The following is a 19,020-nucleotide window of genomic DNA, read 5'->3' as shown; positions in this document are numbered from 1 at the left end:
GCACTGGCCTTCAGAAGGCGAGGGGCTGTTCGAATTTTGCTATACACATTTGTGGAAAGGTGCTAACAGAGGGAACACTAGTTTGATTTGTAAGTAGTACGGACTGGCAAATGCTTGCAGTGGTGGCTGGTCCAGCAGAGCGGGGAAGGCACTGCTGCACCAACCTCACTTTGCTCCTAGCACTTGTCTGCCTTTTTACTTATTCCAAAGAGTGGCACTGACTGTTAGCTTCCTCCTCCTTAGGGCTCATCCAGACTTCCTTTCCTGCTAGGTTTCTACGTCTGAGCTTCAAAGCTCCACATCCAAGCAGTTTTTGTTGTTGTCGTCGTCCTGGTCCTTTCCCTGGGAAAACCCATGTTTTACCACTGAATCAGAGCAAACAACAAACATAGTTTGCGGTAAAATGCGGGTTTTCTCCGGGTAAAAATAAAAAAATGCTGCTCAGAAATGGATCTTCGAAGCAGAGACCTGTGCCTGGATAGTGTGGCACAAAACAAAGTGCCACACTCCCACTTACCCCTTGCCTAGAGCAGGTCCAAGGGGTTTCCCGCTTGACCCACACTTTCTAGGAACACGTCTGAGTGGCTCCCCACTCCTGCGCCCCAAACAGCAGGACCTGAGGAAGTATGGATGAGCCCCTGGTCTCAGTATTGGTTCCTGCACAACTGAGCAAGAGAGAAGAATGGGGAGAAAATGAGAATTACATAGTTGGATCTGCCTGTCATTGGCTCTGGCACCTCCCACTGTTGGCTTCCATGCCTTCTGCCCTAACAGTACGAACAGGGAATTTGGATGGCAGGTTCTAGTAATGCAGTTCTCATAGGATGACTGATGATTTGGACAGGGATGGGGGGGGGGAATCCCTGTGGCCCCCAGAAGGCTGAGCTGGGCTGCCATCCTTGTCTAACATTCTTCCCTTGCATTACAGGATAGCACTGCTCATCTCCCAGACCTTTCCCTGTTCTCCAGCCAGCTAGAAGGGGATGGCTCAGGAAAAAGCACCCAGGTGAGCTGCAGGGGGACTGATGGGAGCAAAGTAAGAGGCAACGTTGTCTTGCACCAGGTTGAGGGGGCAACAATCCCCTTCTTCTCCATGGGACCCCAGAGAGGCCTACAGTAGCTATGTGTCCTACTTTACAGAGAACAGTCCTCTATTTTGAAGGGGGGGGCAGTCCTATATTTGAACATGTTCTCTTTCTGAGGGCTTCCCAGTCCATGTCTAATTTAAGGGCAAAAGACCATAAAAGGGAGAAAGCAGAGGCCTTGAAGTTGCCCATCAAATGTTATCAGCAGACTTCAGCAGACACAACCAGCGATTTTGCTCTTGCCCCACTTCTTTCCCAGGCAAATGCCAGTCCAGAGAAATCCCAAATTGCTGTTTGCTGTGATTGAATGCTAAAGAGTGGTTTGGGGAGGTGGGGGTGGGGGGCGGCAAACAAGAGGAAGTGTGGAGAGGGGCACACAAGTCACTTTATGTCTTCCCCACCATGGTGAGATGGACTGTATTTCCACAAACAATTCCATGCAAATTGGTGTCCCTTTTTTGTGACGCAAATCATTTGGGGGGCTGGCTTGTGTCTGTGCAACGCATAGCTGGCCATCCTAGAACATGCCCATCAAAGCACCAGATTGTTTTAATGTTAGCAAAAATAGCAAAATGGAAAATGCTGCAGGTTCCAACAGAAACTGATTAGAAATAAAACAACTGTGGAATGTGGTGCAGTTAATGAAAATGACTTTTTTGAGTATGACTTGGAAAAGAGGATGATATCAAGTAAATATGAAAACAAATGGCATGTGTTTATAAATTTTTGGAATTAATCTGAGGATTATGAAGACACATTGTTTTGTTCCTTCATGATTCTGTAAATTAATTTGAATGGTTTGTTTCTTTCCAATGTAGAGGCAGTATGTAGGGCTATATATATAGATAGATAGATATAGATAGATATAGGCATTTCGAATAAAACAAACCAATGAGAATATGTTTAGGTGAATGTCATTTGATTTGCAGTTTATTTGAAACGCTTTCCTCCAAAATTAGTTTTCAGCTCTATTTCAGATCAGTCAATCATTTCCAAAAGCAGGACATCTGCTCCCAATTGGAGAAGTGTTCCAGGATCTATGATGGACATTCTTTCCTTCCCCTGATCTTTCAGAGCCTGATGTGTTGTGAGTGAGCTTAGGGGAAATAGAAGATCCTGCTACACCTTCTTAGCCCACACAATATATTTTGCGTCTCATCCTGGGTCCCCAGTGCCCCTTTCCCCAGTTAATCCACCCAATGTGAAATGTTGTAAGGTGTTATGGGCTCTTCTCTCTCCCCCCCCTTTCTCTCATGGCAGGGCCCTGACTCTTCTCTGCTCCTTGGTGACCCTCCAAACCCCGAGCCCACTTCACAACCTCCTATGCCACCCCCAGCCTCTGAGGAACAGGAAGAGGAGGAGAGGCTCAGTGCCTTAGAAAAGAGTATGTAAGTGATTTCTCTTGTGCACCGATTTCCAGGCAGCAGTGGGAAGGGCAGGGGGCGGAGGAGCAGCCTCTGCTGGGGAGAGCAGATGCACAGACCTGGTGGGTACCAAAACCCACCCACAAACACAGGCACCATTTCACAAGTTTAGCGGATTCGGATTCAGGGCCTTGGCGCCAAGTACTGTATTTTTCGCTCTATAAGATGCACCAGACCATAAGACGCACCTAGTTTTTGGAGGAGGAAAACAAGAAAAAAAATATTCTGAATCCCAGAAGCCAGAACAGCAAGAGGAATCCCTCTTGCTGTTCTGGCTTCTGGGATAGCTGCGCAGCCTGCATTCGCTCCGTAAGATGCACACACATTTCCCCTTACTTTTTAGGAGGGAAAAAGTGAGTCTTATAGAGCGAAAAATACGGTATGTTGAACACATGCCCCATAAAAGGTAGGCAGCTGTGTGCCTCATTTTTTCACTGCACACATTCTGTCTTTGTGGAGTGGCCCCTGGCTGTCTGCATATTCATGCCTACAAATGTATTGAGTATGATGGGGGAACCATGGCCGCGTAATGTTGTCCTGGTGGTATGCCTGCTGCCTCTGTAACGTTGAGCAGCTTGCTGGCAGGGGCCTTCCTGTGGGTCATGCATGGGCCTGTGTTGAGGAGGCTGGCAGCGTGCCTGTGGCATTGGAAAGGGAGATTGGAGGGGGAAATAGAGGGGAAGGGGGTCACACAGTGAGGTTCCTCCCCCTTAGACATTGCTACTTCCTCTCCCCTGCAGGTTTGTTCTCAGGGAGTTGATTGAGACTGAGAAGATGTACGTGGAGGACCTGGGCCAGATTGTGGAGGTGCCAACATCCACTCCATTTTAGGCACTGATTCCCCTCTGTCCACCAACGGGGCCGTCTCCAGATTTTTGTGGGACCTTGGGCAAGAACCTGCTTGTCTTCCAGTGAGAGAGCACACTGCTTGCTGCTCACCTCTGTGTTTCTTGATCCGACCCCCCTGTTGTTGTCCTAGGAACCTAGGAAGGAAAGGTGGATAAAGGATCAGGCTCAGTCCCAAGAGCCCACAGAGGGCTTCCCATGTACCCAAGGCCCCTAGGCTGCTGGCTCTTGCCACATCCCACCAGTCTGTTCCATATGCTGGTATTTTAGTAGTTTTATGCCCCACCCTTTCTGAAAGAAATAAGAGTGTTTCCACCCCTGCCCACACAGTGTTCTGGCATCCAAAACCACTGCCTTCTGTGAGCAGAAATCTCCCCGCTTTTCACACTTCTGCCCGAATGACTTTTGCCTGGCAGCAACATTGACCACAGACAATGTTAAGCAGGGTTAAATCTGAAAAAAGTACCAGTATTTGGACCCCAGTAAGGATCTCAGGCTTCTTGTTCTTCCTTTTTTGTTTTAAAAACAAGGGAAGATCAGTGTGGCATTTAACTAAGTTTTCTTCAGTGTATACTAAGGGGACCTAACTAAGGGCTCATCCACACTCAAGTTTGCCCCATGATTTCTAGTCACAAATTGTAGAAATTATTTCCATAACTTGATTTTACATGGATAAATAGTCCCCCTTATTTGAGCTGTCAATCAATAACAATGATGAAAGATAAAATATTTTTATTGAAATGATGAAAGATAAAATATTTTTATTTTATTTTATAAAATATTTTTATTTTTATTGAAAGATGTTCCAGTAGCACCTTAAAGACCAACTAAGTATAAGCTTTCTAGGTATGAGCTTTCGTGTGTATACACACTTCTTCAGATACTCTGAAGCAGACATCTCTTCAACCTTATAACTGTTGATGACTGTTAATGTTAATGTTAACTGTTAATGTTAATGTTAATGTTAATGTTAATGTTGATAACTGTTGATGACTGTTAATGATGGCAGTTGGTTCCACAGGGAAGGGCAAGGGATTTTTAAAGGGATAGATGACCAAAATTAGCTTTAGCATGTATAATGGGACATGAATCCCATATCTCTACTCAGACCAGGTCTTTCCATAGTTTTTAGTTTGGTAATGAGTTGTAATACAGCAACTTCTCTTTCAAGTGTATGTCTAAAATTCTTTTGCAATAAGACAGCTACTTTGAGATCTTGTCTAGAATGTCCTGGGAGATTGAAGTGTTTTCCTATTGGTTTCTCTGTTTTATGATTCCTGGTGTCAAAAAAAACAGAAAAACAAAAAAGTTCTAATCTTTACAATCTGACACCAGGAATCATAAAACAGAGAAGTTTGACTCATTATGTGTAGCTAAACACACAAGAGGAAGCTATCAGCAGGTTGGAAGAACTGCAGGGTTTGCAAGAAGTTCAAAAAATATTCAGGGAGAAGAAACTTAGAGAGGGGGTTGTCAAAAAAAAAAAAGATGAATGAGGACTGGACATGCTCTTTGGGCATTGAATATTGACTGGCTGACAGTTGGGGTAAGACGGCAAACTAATGGGGAAACGGGAATGGAATATCCCTAGAAGTGGCCTGGCCGGCTGGCACCCTAAGCATCCCATTGCACATCCCACTTGTGAATTCAAATACTGAACTAGCTCTTTCATTGCTTTGGCTAACTAAACTAGTCAGCTTTCTGTTCTGACTTCAAGATCTCTTTCCTAGGTGGCTTCAATCAATTTAGACCTCATTTCTGTATGGGTTTTAGGTTCTTCATAATTTTTCAGCTCCTTAAATTGCATTTTCGTTTGTTGCCGAGTTTCTTTCAGAACTTTCCAAAATTGCTTTGGAGTTCACTATCCTTAACAATTTTCCACCTAGGCCGCTTAACTCTTTACCCCCCAGTGCCACAGAAGTTTAAAACAAGACATCAGCTCTGGTTCTTATACGGATCTTTTGGACACTCCTCTGTTTCCATCACTCCATTGTGACAACTGTTCCTACATCTGTTCCTGGTGATTGCCTTTTAATCAGTTACCAACCCATAGAAGGGTCCATCCATCTTGACTGCTAAATATCCTTAAAAACCTTTGATGAAAGTATTTGCCCAATCTCTTTCTGAAAAGCCAAAGATACAAATCTCCACTGGCCTACCTGTAAATACAGAGAATGAGAGAGATTTTTGCTGATGATTTCATAGAATTCCAAAAGATTGGTGAGGCAAAACTTCCCTTTGCAAAAGCCCTGTTTATACTTCATTTCCTAAATTTTTATTTACTCATTCGTTTTAAAAACTGGATGAGGAGAGAAGCAGGGAAACCTCTCCAAGTAAGAGTGTGAGACTCCTTAATGTGCTTTTGGGGTGGGATGGGAGGGGGGAGGTTGTCCTCAGTCCAGGCTTATGATCAGTTGGGGGTCTGGGGCCCAAGGGCAGGAGCCTAGTGTTCTGGAGGAGGCTGTGAATGCTCTGAGAATTAAAAAGGGGGGGGTGACTTCCTTAGCAAGCATTGATCTTATGTTCACAAAGTTGTGTGAACAAGGTTCTTCTCATGCAACAGAACCCCCTCTTCTCTTCCCACATCCCTCCAAAATCTGCTTCGAAAGGCCCTCCAACCCTCTGGAGCAGATTTTGTTTTTTTTTTAATAATATTTTATTAAATTTTACAAGAAAAAAGAAAAAAGCCATACAAAAAAGAACAATACATATTAAAACACCAACAAATACCAACAATTAAAAAGAAAAAGGATATTAAAAAAATTAACAAAAGAGAAAGAAGGGGGGAAAAAGAAAAAAAAGACCTCTTTTCAAATTCTTATCATTCATTACCTTATTTTCCTGACTTCCACCCGCCTCCCTTTCTTGTATTCCACTTTAGAATTGATCAGCAAATTCATTCTTATTAGTTTTATCCTTAAACAATTTCCCTCACGTATTATACTTTCCCAATCCTTATTTACTAGAACCCCTTCATTTCATTTCAATGTCATCAGTATTCAAAGATTTTACAGTGTTTTTGTAAATAGATTTTAAACTTCATCCAGTCCTCCTCCACCCGCTCTTCTCCTTGATCTCGTATTCTGCCGGTCATTTCTGCCAATTCCATGTAGTCCATTACTTGCATCTGCCATTCTTCCAAGGTGGGTAGATCTTGTGTCTTCCAATGCTTTGCAATAAGTATTCTTGCTGCTGCTGTGGCGTACATAAAGAAAGTCCTATCCTTCTTTAACACCAATTGGTCGACCATGCCCAGGAGGAAAGCCTCTGGTTTCTTCAGGAAGGTATACTTAAATACCTTTTTCATTTCATTATAAATCATCCCCCAGAAGGCCTTAATCCTTGGGCACGCCCTCTGGAGCAGATTTTGAAGGGGCTGCAGGGAAAAGGAGGGGGAAGTTGCATTGTCCAAGTGGAAGTCTTGTTATACAAGCAGAAAGGTAACATTGGAGACACCCTCTGTATTTAACTGTTCTAGCCTTAGTCGAATCCCCGCGACGGGGTGAGCTCCCGTTGCTAGGTCCCAGCTCCTGCCCACCTAGCAGTTCAAAAGCACGTCAAAGTCAGTGGCGTAGCGTGGGTTGTCAGCACCCGGGGCAAGGCAAGCAATTTGCGCCCCCTAACCCTGAGTGAGCCAGGTAGGGGCAGAGAGCTGCGAGTGCGAGCGCGCGCCCCCCAGATGTTGTGCCCGGTGTGGCCGGCCCCCCCCCCGCACCCCCCACGCTACGCCACTGGTCAAAGTGCAAGTAGATAAATAGGTACTGCTCTGGCGGGAAGGTAAACAGTGTTTCCGTGCACTGCTCTGGTTCGCCAGAAGCAGCTTAGTCATGCTGGCCACATGACCTGGAGGCTTTCTGCCGACAAACGCCGGCTCCTTCGGCCAGTAAAGCGAGATGAGTGTCACATCCCTAGAGACATCCGCAACTGGACTTAACGGTCAGGGGTACCTTTACCTTTACCTTTAGCCTTAATAACGCTTTCCAGCAGTGTACCTGGGACAGGGCTGCCATTTCCTGGATCTTCCCTTCCTCCCTAGTTCCTTTTTAAAAGACTGCCTTCCAAGTCCTCTCTGTAAGGAGGCTAATATAATAGTTCAGCAGTTCTTCATCTGTTCTTTAAGAACTATTGGATGAATGCCACCTGGCCGGAAAACCTTGTTCCTTCTTAATGTTTTCACTTGGTTCTAAGACAGACTGATTCAGCCTTGATAACCCTTCCAGCATGTTTTGAAGACTGAAGCAAACAATTCCTTCTGTTTCTCTGCAATTTCTCCGTCTTCCGAAAAGGTCTTGTTTTGCTTCCTTGCCATATAAAGGTCCCCCTGCCTCTTTCTGGTTTTCTGCTTCTGACACCTTTAAAGAAATAATGTATTGATATCTCCAGCAGTTTGTGCTTGAAGTTCCTTTTTGTCTCTTGCCACATTGTACATCTGTGTCTTGGTTTGCTCATTTGTGCTCCTCCTTCATCTGGGCAACTGTTCCTCCTTTAATGAAAATAGTTTTGCCTTTTATAGTCTCTTTGGCTCTGCTGTTTGACTGTGTTGGATTACTGTTGAGCTTGTTTGTGCTTTTTTGCTCATCCGTGGTACATATTTTATTTGAGCCTTTATTGTTACATATTTAATATGACTTGCTATGTCAACCTTATTTTTCCATTTTGAGCATGCCTGTTACTCAAAATCAGGCCACCAGCCATTTCAACCATTTCTGCCACCTAGTTAAGGTCCTGGTTAAGCCATCTCAAATTACGCAAAAACTCAAGATTCCCCCCCCCAGCCTGTAACCAAAAACATAGTGGTGCTAAGACCATTGATTTAGATTAAAATAATTTGTTGCAAGCTCATTCTAATTCAATTGCCAAAATAAATGCAACGTGCCAACCACAGTGTCCACGAGACAGAAAAATTAATGCCCTGTGCTCACCAATTTGTTCTCAAGCTAGGAAAATCAGAGTCCAACTCGCCAGCGGGCCATGGTCAACTGGAGCAAAATTACTGCTTTAACTGAAAAGTGAAGAAATACTGGCTGCCCATTGGTCAGTAGAAGGAGATGGGCGAAAGGTAGCAGGACGGCACTGCTTCCCTGGCTTGTCAATCATCCCAGCACTTTTTTTCTTTCTAGAGTTGGCCAAAATACTGGAAAAGCAGGAGCAGATTTGCCTTTTACTCACCATGTTGGTAGAATTCTGCCTCCACTCTTTCCCCTATATCTCCATAAATAAAAGGGCTGGAGACTTTTTTTAAAAAAGAGGGGGAAGATGCTGAAAATTCAGGGAAGAGCCCTTGGGTGTAGGGCTCATCCACACAGGAGCGTAATGTTGCTAAAGACCTGAGATACTGGGGTTCAGAACAAATAATGCAAATTGAGCAGCTTTAAATTGGATTTCCAAAATACATCTTGGGTGCCAATTTGGGATTTAATTGCATCTAATGCAATGGCCCTCTTTTCAGCTCTGCAAGGCAGTGGTTTTTCAAGTGCTCAACTTTTTTGTGGTCAAACACCTGACGGGGTTACAGAAGAGTTGGGAGGGTGTGTTCTAGGCTAGGCTCTCTGTGCAGGGTGCTGCTCCATCACTCTTCCTTGTGGACTGGATGCACCAAAGGTCTTCTGCAGCTGTTCAGTTCAGGTGGGAAATCTGGTTAATGGCAAGCTGTCTGTTGGGGAAGCTTGTCTGCCATTTGTGTGGTGCTCCTTGAGGAATCCCTGATCAGCTTCTGAAAGGTTCCCCTGAGCACAGTTGGAAGGCCATTGCCAAGGGTAATGTGGCTGCTTCCTCAGCGCTTCACACCAGGGTCCTGTCCATCTTCTGCACTCTTCTGGGCACTAACGTAGCCCAGACACATTCCCCTTCATGCCACCACCCTAGCTCTGCCTCCCTGGCCTTAAAGAGGAGGCAGGCAGCCTTCTCTAGCCTGCTCTTCTGACTTCTGCAGGGCTATATGGCGACCATGAGTGCCCGTGGTATCCCAGAGGACATGAAGGGCAAGGACAAGATAATCTTTGGGAACATCCACCAGATCTATGACTGGCACAAAGAGTAAGTAAGCACCCTTTCCTGGGTGCAGGTCATGCATTGGCTGTGGAAATCTCACAATGGGGCCAGAACGAGATGCCTTTTGCTGATGGCTGGTAGTGACTCCTCTTGGATTACCTTGCCCAGGTGCTTGTGGCCAATGTGGAACAGACAAGATGAGGGGGAGCAGCAGTGGTCCATCATCATTGGGAATTGGTGGAAGAGGAGGGATGGTTGGGAAGCAAGATAACTTGTCCTGCAGATCTCACACTCTTTCTGTTCCCTCTTATCCCTGATCCCAGTTATTTACTCAAGCAGCTGGAGAAGTGTCTGGAGGACCCTGATCTTCTGGCTGAACTGTTCATAAAGCACGTGAGTCCCTGGCTTTGCTAAATAAGAACAGAAGAGCTGCCAAGCTGAGCCACAATGGGTGGTGGATAGATGGACAGGGCTCCATCATATTCTAGGCACAGGAGGTGACAGTGGTATCAAACCTCTGTTGTTCATCACATATGCATGTTGCCTTTGAACACAGGGGCTTTTCATTGGGCTAGAAGCACTGTAAGCTGTTTGCAGACTTCTGTCTTTACCTCTAGAATTGTTTGTGATACAAACCCAGATTCGAAATGAAATGATAACTTGATAGCTACAAAATAATGGAGGGGAGGTTTGTTGTGAAGGGAAAAGCTGGTTACCTTTTTGTTAATTAGGTGATTGCTAATTGGTCCAAAACAAGTCAATAAAATTGTGCAGTTTACTAGGCTGGAGCATAATAAGGTCAAGGCAGTTTGACTGAAAAATTCTATACTTTTTTTCTTGAATGAGATAGAGAAGAAGGATGTACACTGGGTTTTTTAAAAACAGTTTTAAAAATAACATCATCATCAACAATCCTGACATGGAGGAGCATTATTGTGTGAGAAGAGATAGCCTTGTACTATTACTATTTGTAAAGTGCTACATGGTGAATAATTTCAAATTCCAGGAGGCCCCCCTAACCATTCCCTCCTTGATTTTATATTGTGTTTATTAGTGCTTTGCCTAGAAATGAGATGCTCCCATTGCCATCTCCTGCATTTTCCTAGATCTTCTGGCTCTGTTTTGTCAAACTTGGATGAAGTGGACTCTAGCCTATGAAAGTTTATTATGCCATATTTGTTAGTCTGTTAAGGTGCCCTAAGAGTCTTCATTGGTTCTGAGGCAACAGATTTAACAGGCCTGCCTCCGCTGGAAATTATTCCTATGTAAGAATAAATATTGCTGTTGGAAGGTTGCTTTAAAAAAACAACCTATTTAAGAGATGACTTCACACATCTAACAAAATAGACTCTAGCCGTGGAAAGCTTTTCCCAAAATAAATTTGCAGTACTATCCTTACAGCAGAATCCTTCAACACAGTGTGTTCCTTGGAGCTGACTGCCCTAGTAAGTATTCTTAGGATGGCAGCCTTGGCAGCCTTTAAGATACTGCAGGGCTCTGCATTAATTCTTGTAAATAAGTCATAGTCATGCATAAGTAGATATGAAGTGTGCCTATTTTGTACTTGGAGTACCTGTATCCTGTGGTAAGATGAAGCACTCATCAGAGCGACTGACTCGTTTAAAGTGATCATTACCAGTGTTGCTGAGCAGGGATTTGAACCTGCCTGTTTGACATACCCTCCCCAGAGTCAAGTCGCTGTGCCGGCAAGACTACGTACCGTATTTTTCGCTCTATAAGATGCCCCAGACCACAAGACGCACCTACTTTTTGGAGGAGAAAAATAAGAAAAAAAATATTCTGAATCCCAGAAGCCAGAACAGCACGAGGGATCGCTGTGCAGTGAAAGCAGCAATCCCTCGTGCTGTTCTGGCTTCTGGGATAGATGCACAGCCTGCATTCGCTCCATAAGACGCACACACATTTCCCCTTACTTTTTAGGAGGGAAAAAGTGAGTCTTATAGAGCAAAAAATACGGTACTTTAGATTTTGCCCCAAGTATTCTGCTGAATTGTTCCCCTGTTGTTTTTCAGGAGCGCCGTTTGCACATGTACGTTGTTTACTGTCAGAACAAACCCAAATCTGAGCATATTGTGTCCGAGTTCATTGACAACTACTTTGAGGTAAGGGGCCATGTGCTTTGCTGCAGCTTTGTTGTCTCTGCCGCCTCACTGCCTGCAGCTTCTGCCAATGGCTTGCTTTGTCCTTGACTGCATACATGCGATACCTTCAGAGTGCGTTTGAAGCACATTCTTACCCTTCAAAGAATTCTGGGAACTGTAATTTATCCCTCACAGTGTTGTAGTTCCTGGCAAACCACAGCACCCAGAATTCTTTGAAGGGGGAAATGTGCTTTGAACATTCTTTGAAGGTATAGTCTCTCTCCTGCTAGAATCCGCCTGCCTCCTTCTTTTCTTCACTGCCCCCGGCGCCACCCAGGGCTCGTTCATTTCAAGCTGTACTCCGAACACGAGTAAAGATGCAAAATTGCCTTTTCTCTATTGGATTATTGGGCCAATACTGGCTCCTCTTTTTGGCAGCGGGTGTCTCTCAAAGGGTCAGATAGAGGTCTTTCTAAGTCTTGCTACTTGAGATCATTTATATTATTATTATATTACCTTCATATACCAGCCAGGGATCAAACTGTCAGCGTACAAGCAGTTGCATAGGAAGCGGGGTGCAGTGGGTGGGGACCACCCTGGGTGTCATCACTGAGGGGGGTGACAAAATGGCAAAAATATGTGTTTTGGGAAAAATACCTTTAAAGCACATTTCGCCCCCTAAAAGAATTATGGGCACTGCAGTTTACCCCTTTCAGAGTTCCAATTCCCAGAAAACCTTATCAAACTGCAGTGCCCAGAATCCTTTGAAGGTGTGTGTGGCTTTAAATATACTTTAAAGTTACAGTGTGTACACAGCCTAGTGAGACTTTTGAGGCATAGGATAAGGGGAAAGGATCTGAGGTCTTCCTGGGAAGATGAGTGGGATGCTTTGGGGAAAACAGGAAGATTTGGAGGTGTCCTGATGGAGTGGGCAGGGATTTAATAGGCAGGATGATTGATCTCCCACACAGATCCACTGCTTTGTTCTCTCCTTTCCAGGAACTGAAGCAGGAACTGGGGCACCGCTTGCAGCTCAATGACTTGCTCATCAAACCCGTACAGCGGATCATGAAATACCAGCTGCTGCTCAAGGTGCTAACGTGGGAGGTGGAGTGTTGCTTTCCAAATCTAAGGCAAATGTGTGTGTGTGTGTGTGTGTGTGTGTGTGTGTGTGTGTGTGTGTAGGGGGTGAGACCAACAAGTTCCTGACCTGTAGCTAAGGAGAGACAGCAGCCAATATGTCTTCTGCTGGGTATGATATCTATAGCAGTCTTTGGCAGTGTGGACAAATGCAGAACAGTGGTCTGTTTAATAATAATACCTTTATTGTCAATGTACAACCTGTGTACCATGAAATTAACCAAGCCTCCCTCCCCCCCCCAAACACTCAATCTCATTGCACTCTGTGTGCTTGTCGCACAACACACCAACCCCGAAAGACAGTTGCACTATATTATTTTCTGTTTTAAGGGAGAGGTCCTGCAGCCTCATGTCACCTGCAGAACAGCAAACCATGCCAATGTCACAAAAGGAGTAGCTGGGGTCTCTGTTGGCTGCCTAGCGCCACCTGATGGGTAATGGTTGTATTTGCCTTCAGAGCTGGAACCAGGGTTAGGGCAGCTTCCAATTTACATGGTAGCTGTCATATGGAGGCACTTGGTGGCTACAGTTCCTTGTGGAGTCCCACTTGCTCCCCATTTCCCCAAGCAATGAAAGGTTTGAAAGATAGCACTGCTGGGTTTAGTTCCCTTTGGAAGAAGAGAGCTCTTGAGACTTAAGCTTGTATCCAAAGTTGTCCATGCACAAGTAGAACAGACTCCTGCTTGCTTCACCTTCTGCTCCTTCCATGCATCCCCCACACCCCCAAATATGTTCTGGAAGATTGGGGAACAGATTTAGGGGGAATGGGGGGGCTGTAGTGGGGGGAGGAGGGTAAGGTGAAGTCCTGATGTGCAAGCAGAAGTCAGCTTATGCATAATACCTGCTTTATTTACAAATATGCAAGGAGGGCATCAGTGAAGGCAGGTGTATTCCTATAAGCAGACAGCACAGTCTGAATCATTTGTTTCATAAGAACATAAGAGCCTGAAGCTGCTTCAAGCCAAAGATCCATCTAGTCCAGCGTCCTGTTGTCACAGTGGCCAACCAGAGGCCTGTGGGAAACCTGCAAGCAGGATCCAAGCACAAGAGCAACACTCTTCCCTCCTGTGGTTTCCAGCAACTGGCATTCAGAAGCATAGCTGTCTCCAACTGTAGAGACAAAGCATAGTCATCATGGCTGATGGCCATCTCGGTTGGGGGCCAGCAGTGCCTCCGGGGGAGCAGGGGCCACTTGGAGTTGGGGGAGCAGGGGCCACTTGGAGTTGGGGGAGCAGGGGCCACTTGGAGTTGGTTGCATGGCTTGGCTCCGGTGAAATCCCACTCCTACCACTAAAGAATGCACTTGTTCATTTCCTCTTTTCCCTCCCAGGATTTCCTGAAATACTATGGCAAAGCTGGCAAGGACACAGAACAGCTGGAGGTAGGACTCGGAGGCACTTGCAGCTGTTGCTCCCCAGTCCCACCCTTATGTGTGGACTGGATGTTATTACGCTGCTGCTTTCTTTCTTTCTTTTTCATATATTAATTTTTATTGAACTTTACAAGAAAAGAAAAGGAAAAGAAAAGAAAAAACAATACATAACACTGTAAACACATTTATATACATGTTTTCCAAATTGCAAACTAAAAAAGAAAATACTTTTCATAGCCAATATTGCCAAATTCATGCTTCAAACATTACAATATATAAATCTTAGTTAAAATATTATAAAAGACTTCCACCGCATTCACCGCAAGTCTCTTAGTTATCTTGCTCGCCTTTACATCTGTTCTTCAATCGTTTCCCTTCCTTAGATTCTTTCATAATCAGTCAAATCTTTATGTTCTCTATATTCTTCACAAGGTTACTCTGGGCACAACCAAACGTTCATATTTGAGCCCTGCTTGTATAAATATTTGTTTAAGCATTCACATTGTTTCTGAATTATAATTTTTGATTTATGCCTTATTAAATCCGTCAGTTTTGCTAATTCCAGGTACTCACATAGTTTACTTAACCATTCCCCTTTTGTTGGGATATAATTTCCTTTCCAGTGACTGGCTGCCAACGTTCTCGCTGCTGTTGTTGCATACAGAAAGATGTTAATTTTGTCTTTGGGGATATCCTTACTCAAGATTCCTAATAAATATGCTTCTGCCTTTTTGATATATGATACTTTTATCAATTTTTTAATCTCTTCATGAATCATCTCCCAAAATCTTTTGATCTCTGGACATGTCCACCACATATGGTATAGAGTGCCTTTCATTCTATTACATCTCCAACATTTATTACTATTCGATCTATTTATTTTTGCTAGTCTGTCTGGTGCCATATACCATCTGTGGTGCATCTTCATATAATTCTCTCTTAATGAATAGCAGGCTGTAAAATTTATATATTTTTTCCAAAACCTTTTCCAGTTTTCATAATCAATTGTATATCCTAAATCCCGTTCCCACTTTAGCATATTCTCTCCTTTGACTTTCAAATCAGGATCTGCAGAACTGTCCCACGAGGGTTACCACATGGTATGGGCATATTTTCATTCTGGATATGCCTTGAGAGAGGGAGCGGAGGCTTCATTATGTTCCCGAGACTGCACTCATAGCTGACAGGGGTCTTGAATCCATATCTCGTAATAGTGTCTGCATGGAACTATGGCCCGTCAGTCTAAACGGGGCAGGTTGTCCAGTGTTGTTTCACATGTCCTGCATCTCCTGGGTTTAATGACACTGGCTCTGCTTGCCATGGGTGCACAGCCAGCCAGTCACCGGGCTATTCTGGTCCACCGCTTTCACCCGACTGCTTTCCTTTGCCTTTCAGAGAGCTGTGGAGGTGATGTGTTTTGTTCCTAAGCGCTGCAATGACATGATGAATGTGGGGCGTCTTCAGGGCTTTGAGGTAGGCCCTGGGAATCAATGGCTGGCTTGGAGATTCTACAGATCCCGGGGGAGCTAGGCTCTTAGCCCTGGTTTTCCAATCAACTCTACTGCAGAAGGCACCTTAATTTTTAGCAGTGGGGGCTGTTCAAGGAAGAGAACCTTATAATTCCTCTTCAACCAGGCCTTGGGCTGATTCTATGGCCTTTTAAATGTGCCCGTGGGAGAGGGGGTTATTTATTTATTTTTGTTTTAACTACCGGTATTTATTTTGTGCTTCTATCCTGTATTTTAATCTTGTGAACTGCCCTGAGATCTTTGGATAAAAGGCAATATAATAATAATAATAATAATAATAATAATAATAATAATAATAATAGGCATTTTAAAATGAGGGTCCTCCAACTCTGTGTACGTTGATCTGGGAATTGTGAGCTTAAAATATAGGAACAAGTGGGTAGAAAAGGGAGAGGTAATTGAAAGAATTAGGTCTCAGGGACTATCACACGTTGAATTTTTCAGCTTTCAGATTCCAAAAATGAGGGGTACTGAAAAGTTGGAAACATGACTTGGAAATTCAAAAGATATTTTGGTTAAATTAATATAGTTTTGTTTAGTAATGAAAATGTGTGTAAAATTGCATAGAAATTTTTTAAAACAATTGCCAAGTACTTGCATTTGTTTGTTTGTTTGTTTGTTTGTTTGTTATTAAGCATTACCTGACATTTTCAGAAAGTAAAATTAAAAATTATTTGGCTTTCTGAAAACAGTGTATGTGCATCTTCATTAAGCGTAGACGTTTCAAGCCAAATGTTGTCCAATCACAAAAATTATAGCAGATTTTTATTCCTCACACCCAGAAACATATTTTTAAGGCCTCTCACTGAAGCAATTTGCCCTAATACACACCCCCTTGTCCCACTGCTTTGTCCTGAGGAAAATTGCTCTTTCGTTGTTGTTCTTTGGGTTGCTCTTTGTCCTGATTTAACACTAAAGAGTGGCTTTCCCTGGGAAAGGAGTGGGGCAAGGGGGAAACCACTTGGCCCCCTTCTTTCCAGGCACGGCAGAAGCAGAGGTGTGGATGAGCCCTCAGACATGTTGTGAAATATGTGGCACAGCCCTTGCTGGGAATACACTGCTTTAAATGTAAGTGAATATTTCGGTGCTGCCTCAGATCTAAAAGAACCCAAACCTCTCTGCATATAGAAAGTTGCTAAGTAAAGAAGAAGGGTTCTAGGCTTCTCCTTGACAGGTTAGTTTTCTCCAGGCAGGCAGTTTTTGAGTTGGGTCAGAATTCAAAGGTGCAGCCCGTCATCTGCAAGTGGTAATTCTGAGTCTTCTGCTCTAAGAACAGGGCAGTTTTGTGCCTTCTCCCCAGCTGAGTAACTAGGATCTGCCCTCTCTTCTCCAGGGGAAACTGACTGCGCAGGGGAAGCTGCTGCAGCAGAACACCTTCTGGGTGACGGAGCAGGCAGGCGGGATCCTGGCCCGGGGCCGTGAGCGGCGCATCTTTCTCTTTGAGCAGATTGTCATCCTGAGTGAGACCCTGGAGCGGCGGCGTGGTCCATATGCCGCTCCAACTTATGCCTTCAAGAGCAGCATCAAGGTATTACAGGGCTAACAGCAGAGAACCTAGGCAAGCCTGTATTCCCGTACCTATTGCTGTTTACCCCCTGTTTCTGCGGTTGCACCGTGCATCTGCAGAATGTAATTGTGAGCACTGAATTTGGCATCCTGAGAGTCTATGCATGTGTATAAAATTTTATACGGCTAGAAATGGCGAGTGAAATTCAACGTGGTGTGCTATTGCAAACGTTCTGTCTGTGTAAGCATTTCAGCTCGTGAGGCAGAACAAGCCCCTTTTCTACCCCAGTGCGCTGTTCTGGGGGTTCTTCTGACTCCCCTCCTCAGAGCCAATTTAGGGGTGCATGCAAGGGGAGGGAGGAGGCCCATTGCAAAAGCAAAAGCCCTTGCACAGGGCTTCCACTGATGCGCTCATTAGGTGAATCCTGCCTTATATAAATGTATAGCCTTATGGTTGTGAAGATAGGATTGAAAGTGTGTGGGCATTGCTTGGCGTAATCTCGGGAGCAGAGAGCAGGGGTAGTGCAAAGCAAGGAAATATGGAAATTAACTGGGCTTTGCATTCTTCGTTCAGGTTTCGGAATGTAGCTTTTCTTGGCACAAGAATATAGGCTGGCTTGGTGTGCAGAACGTCGATCTTTGTTTAAAGCACAGAGATTACACAGCCTTGGTTATATCCACAGAACCACAGAATTTCTAGGACTTCACGAATGTGCAGATGTACCCAAATCTGTTTTCTAAATAAATAAATAAATACATTCCTTTTGCTTGACTGCCAGGCCCTCCCTGTTTGTCCATTTTATTGCTAATAACTTCTTCTTTTTCTTGCTTTTGAACGGTCATTACCTATCCACTATCCATCTCAATGCCAGGTCAGCTGTTTGGGCCTGGAGCCCTGTGTGGATAATGATCCCTGCAAATTTGCACTGATCTCTCGTGGCGCAGAACGGGGCACCATCCGTTACGTACTGCAGGCAGCAACGTCAGAGATTGCCCAGGCCTGGGTGGCTGACATCAGCCTCATCTTGGAGACACAACGTGACTTCCTCAATGGTAGGGGGTTCAAAGAGATGTTCTGTTCCTAACTCTCTCAGGCACCCACTGCCCTTTAAACCACACCCAGCCTTCTTCAAGGAGTGATTCCTCAATATTTCTTCCTTCATTTTCCTCACTCCTGGTCTGGATGGAATATGAAAGCTAAGATGTTTCCGCAATGCTTTGCAGAAGTATAGGAAACTTCAGCTGGCTTCTAGATGGTGGCGCGGGGGCAGGGAATAGACAATTTTCAAAGAGTAATTTGAATTAGAGGCTACTGCCTTTCAGTGAGTTTAAATAGTTTGGTTCTTTCTGAGTGAAAGAAATGACCTAGCAATAGGTTTGTTTAAGTTTGTTTTAAGTTATTTCTAATTCAACTTCTATCAGAATTGATCCCAAGTACAAAAAAAAGAATATTTAAAGTGATAAACACCCCAATTCCATGCCACCATATCATATCAGCAGGAATAAAACCATAATAAGGGCCCTGATATTTATTGAGCATTCATCCTGATTTGCTTGCACAAAGCTTATGCGGAGGTTAGGTTACATTTAGCTTTTATTGAGTATTCATTCTGATTATTTGTGTGTGTGGGGGGGGGGTGTTAAATGTCAAGGACCATTCATTTGCTACGGTATTGGAGCACTTTAATCCACTTTAAATGGTGCAAACCTACAGTTCTGGTATGCAATTGAATCACTCCTGCAAAATCAGTAGGAATGTTCATTAAAAAGGTCATCTGGAGGTACAATCCATTCTATCTCTGTCTCTTTCTATATACCAGCCCCCGAACCCCAGCTCTAATATTACATTACCATCTTCTCATGTATGTGCAAGTCAGGCCTTAATTGTGCAATCAAGTGATGTACACGCATGTCTCAACTAGCCATACATTTTTACTTCAAGCACAAGCTGTACTTTGGCCTTTGTGAATCGAGCCAACACGCAACTTTGGAAGGGTGGGGTGAGTCCCAAAGTAGATGGCAGAG

General features: G+C 44.2%; 1 protein-coding gene across 12 annotated transcripts in view; it reads left to right on the top strand.

Moving 5' to 3' along the window:
• ARHGEF25 (Rho guanine nucleotide exchange factor 25) overlaps positions 1-19,020 on the top strand; it is a 70,070-nt gene that overhangs the window by 43,946 nt on the left and 7,104 nt on the right. For 6 of the 12 annotated variants that reach the window (XM_083599633.1, XM_083599634.1, XM_083599639.1 and 3 more), the window contains 11 exons: positions 929-1,006; positions 2,346-2,473; positions 3,250-3,316; positions 9,288-9,391; positions 9,670-9,739; positions 11,380-11,469; positions 12,448-12,540; positions 13,919-13,969; positions 15,356-15,433; positions 16,823-17,017; positions 17,868-18,048. In XM_083599633.1, coding sequence (XP_083455759.1) covers positions 929-1,006; positions 2,346-2,473; positions 3,250-3,316; positions 9,288-9,391; positions 9,670-9,739; positions 11,380-11,469; positions 12,448-12,540; positions 13,919-13,969; positions 15,356-15,433; positions 16,823-17,017; positions 17,868-18,048 — 1,135 coding nt within the window. Of the gene's footprint in view, positions 1-928; positions 1,007-2,345; positions 2,474-3,249; positions 3,317-9,287; positions 9,392-9,669; positions 9,740-11,379; positions 11,470-12,447; positions 12,556-13,918; positions 13,970-15,355; positions 15,434-16,822; positions 17,018-17,867; positions 18,049-19,020 lie in introns of all 12 variants that reach the window. The other 6 variants (XM_083599637.1, XM_083599629.1, XM_083599636.1 and 3 more) reach the window with 1 other exon arrangement.

The sequence above is a fragment of the Podarcis filfolensis genome (genome assembly GCF_964270895.1).
Source record: "Podarcis filfolensis genome assembly, chromosome: 2".
Taxonomy (NCBI): domain Eukaryota; kingdom Metazoa; phylum Chordata; class Lepidosauria; order Squamata; family Lacertidae; genus Podarcis; species Podarcis filfolensis.
Note: the sequence above shows the minus strand (reverse complement) of the source record. Positions and strands in the feature narration are given on the sequence as shown.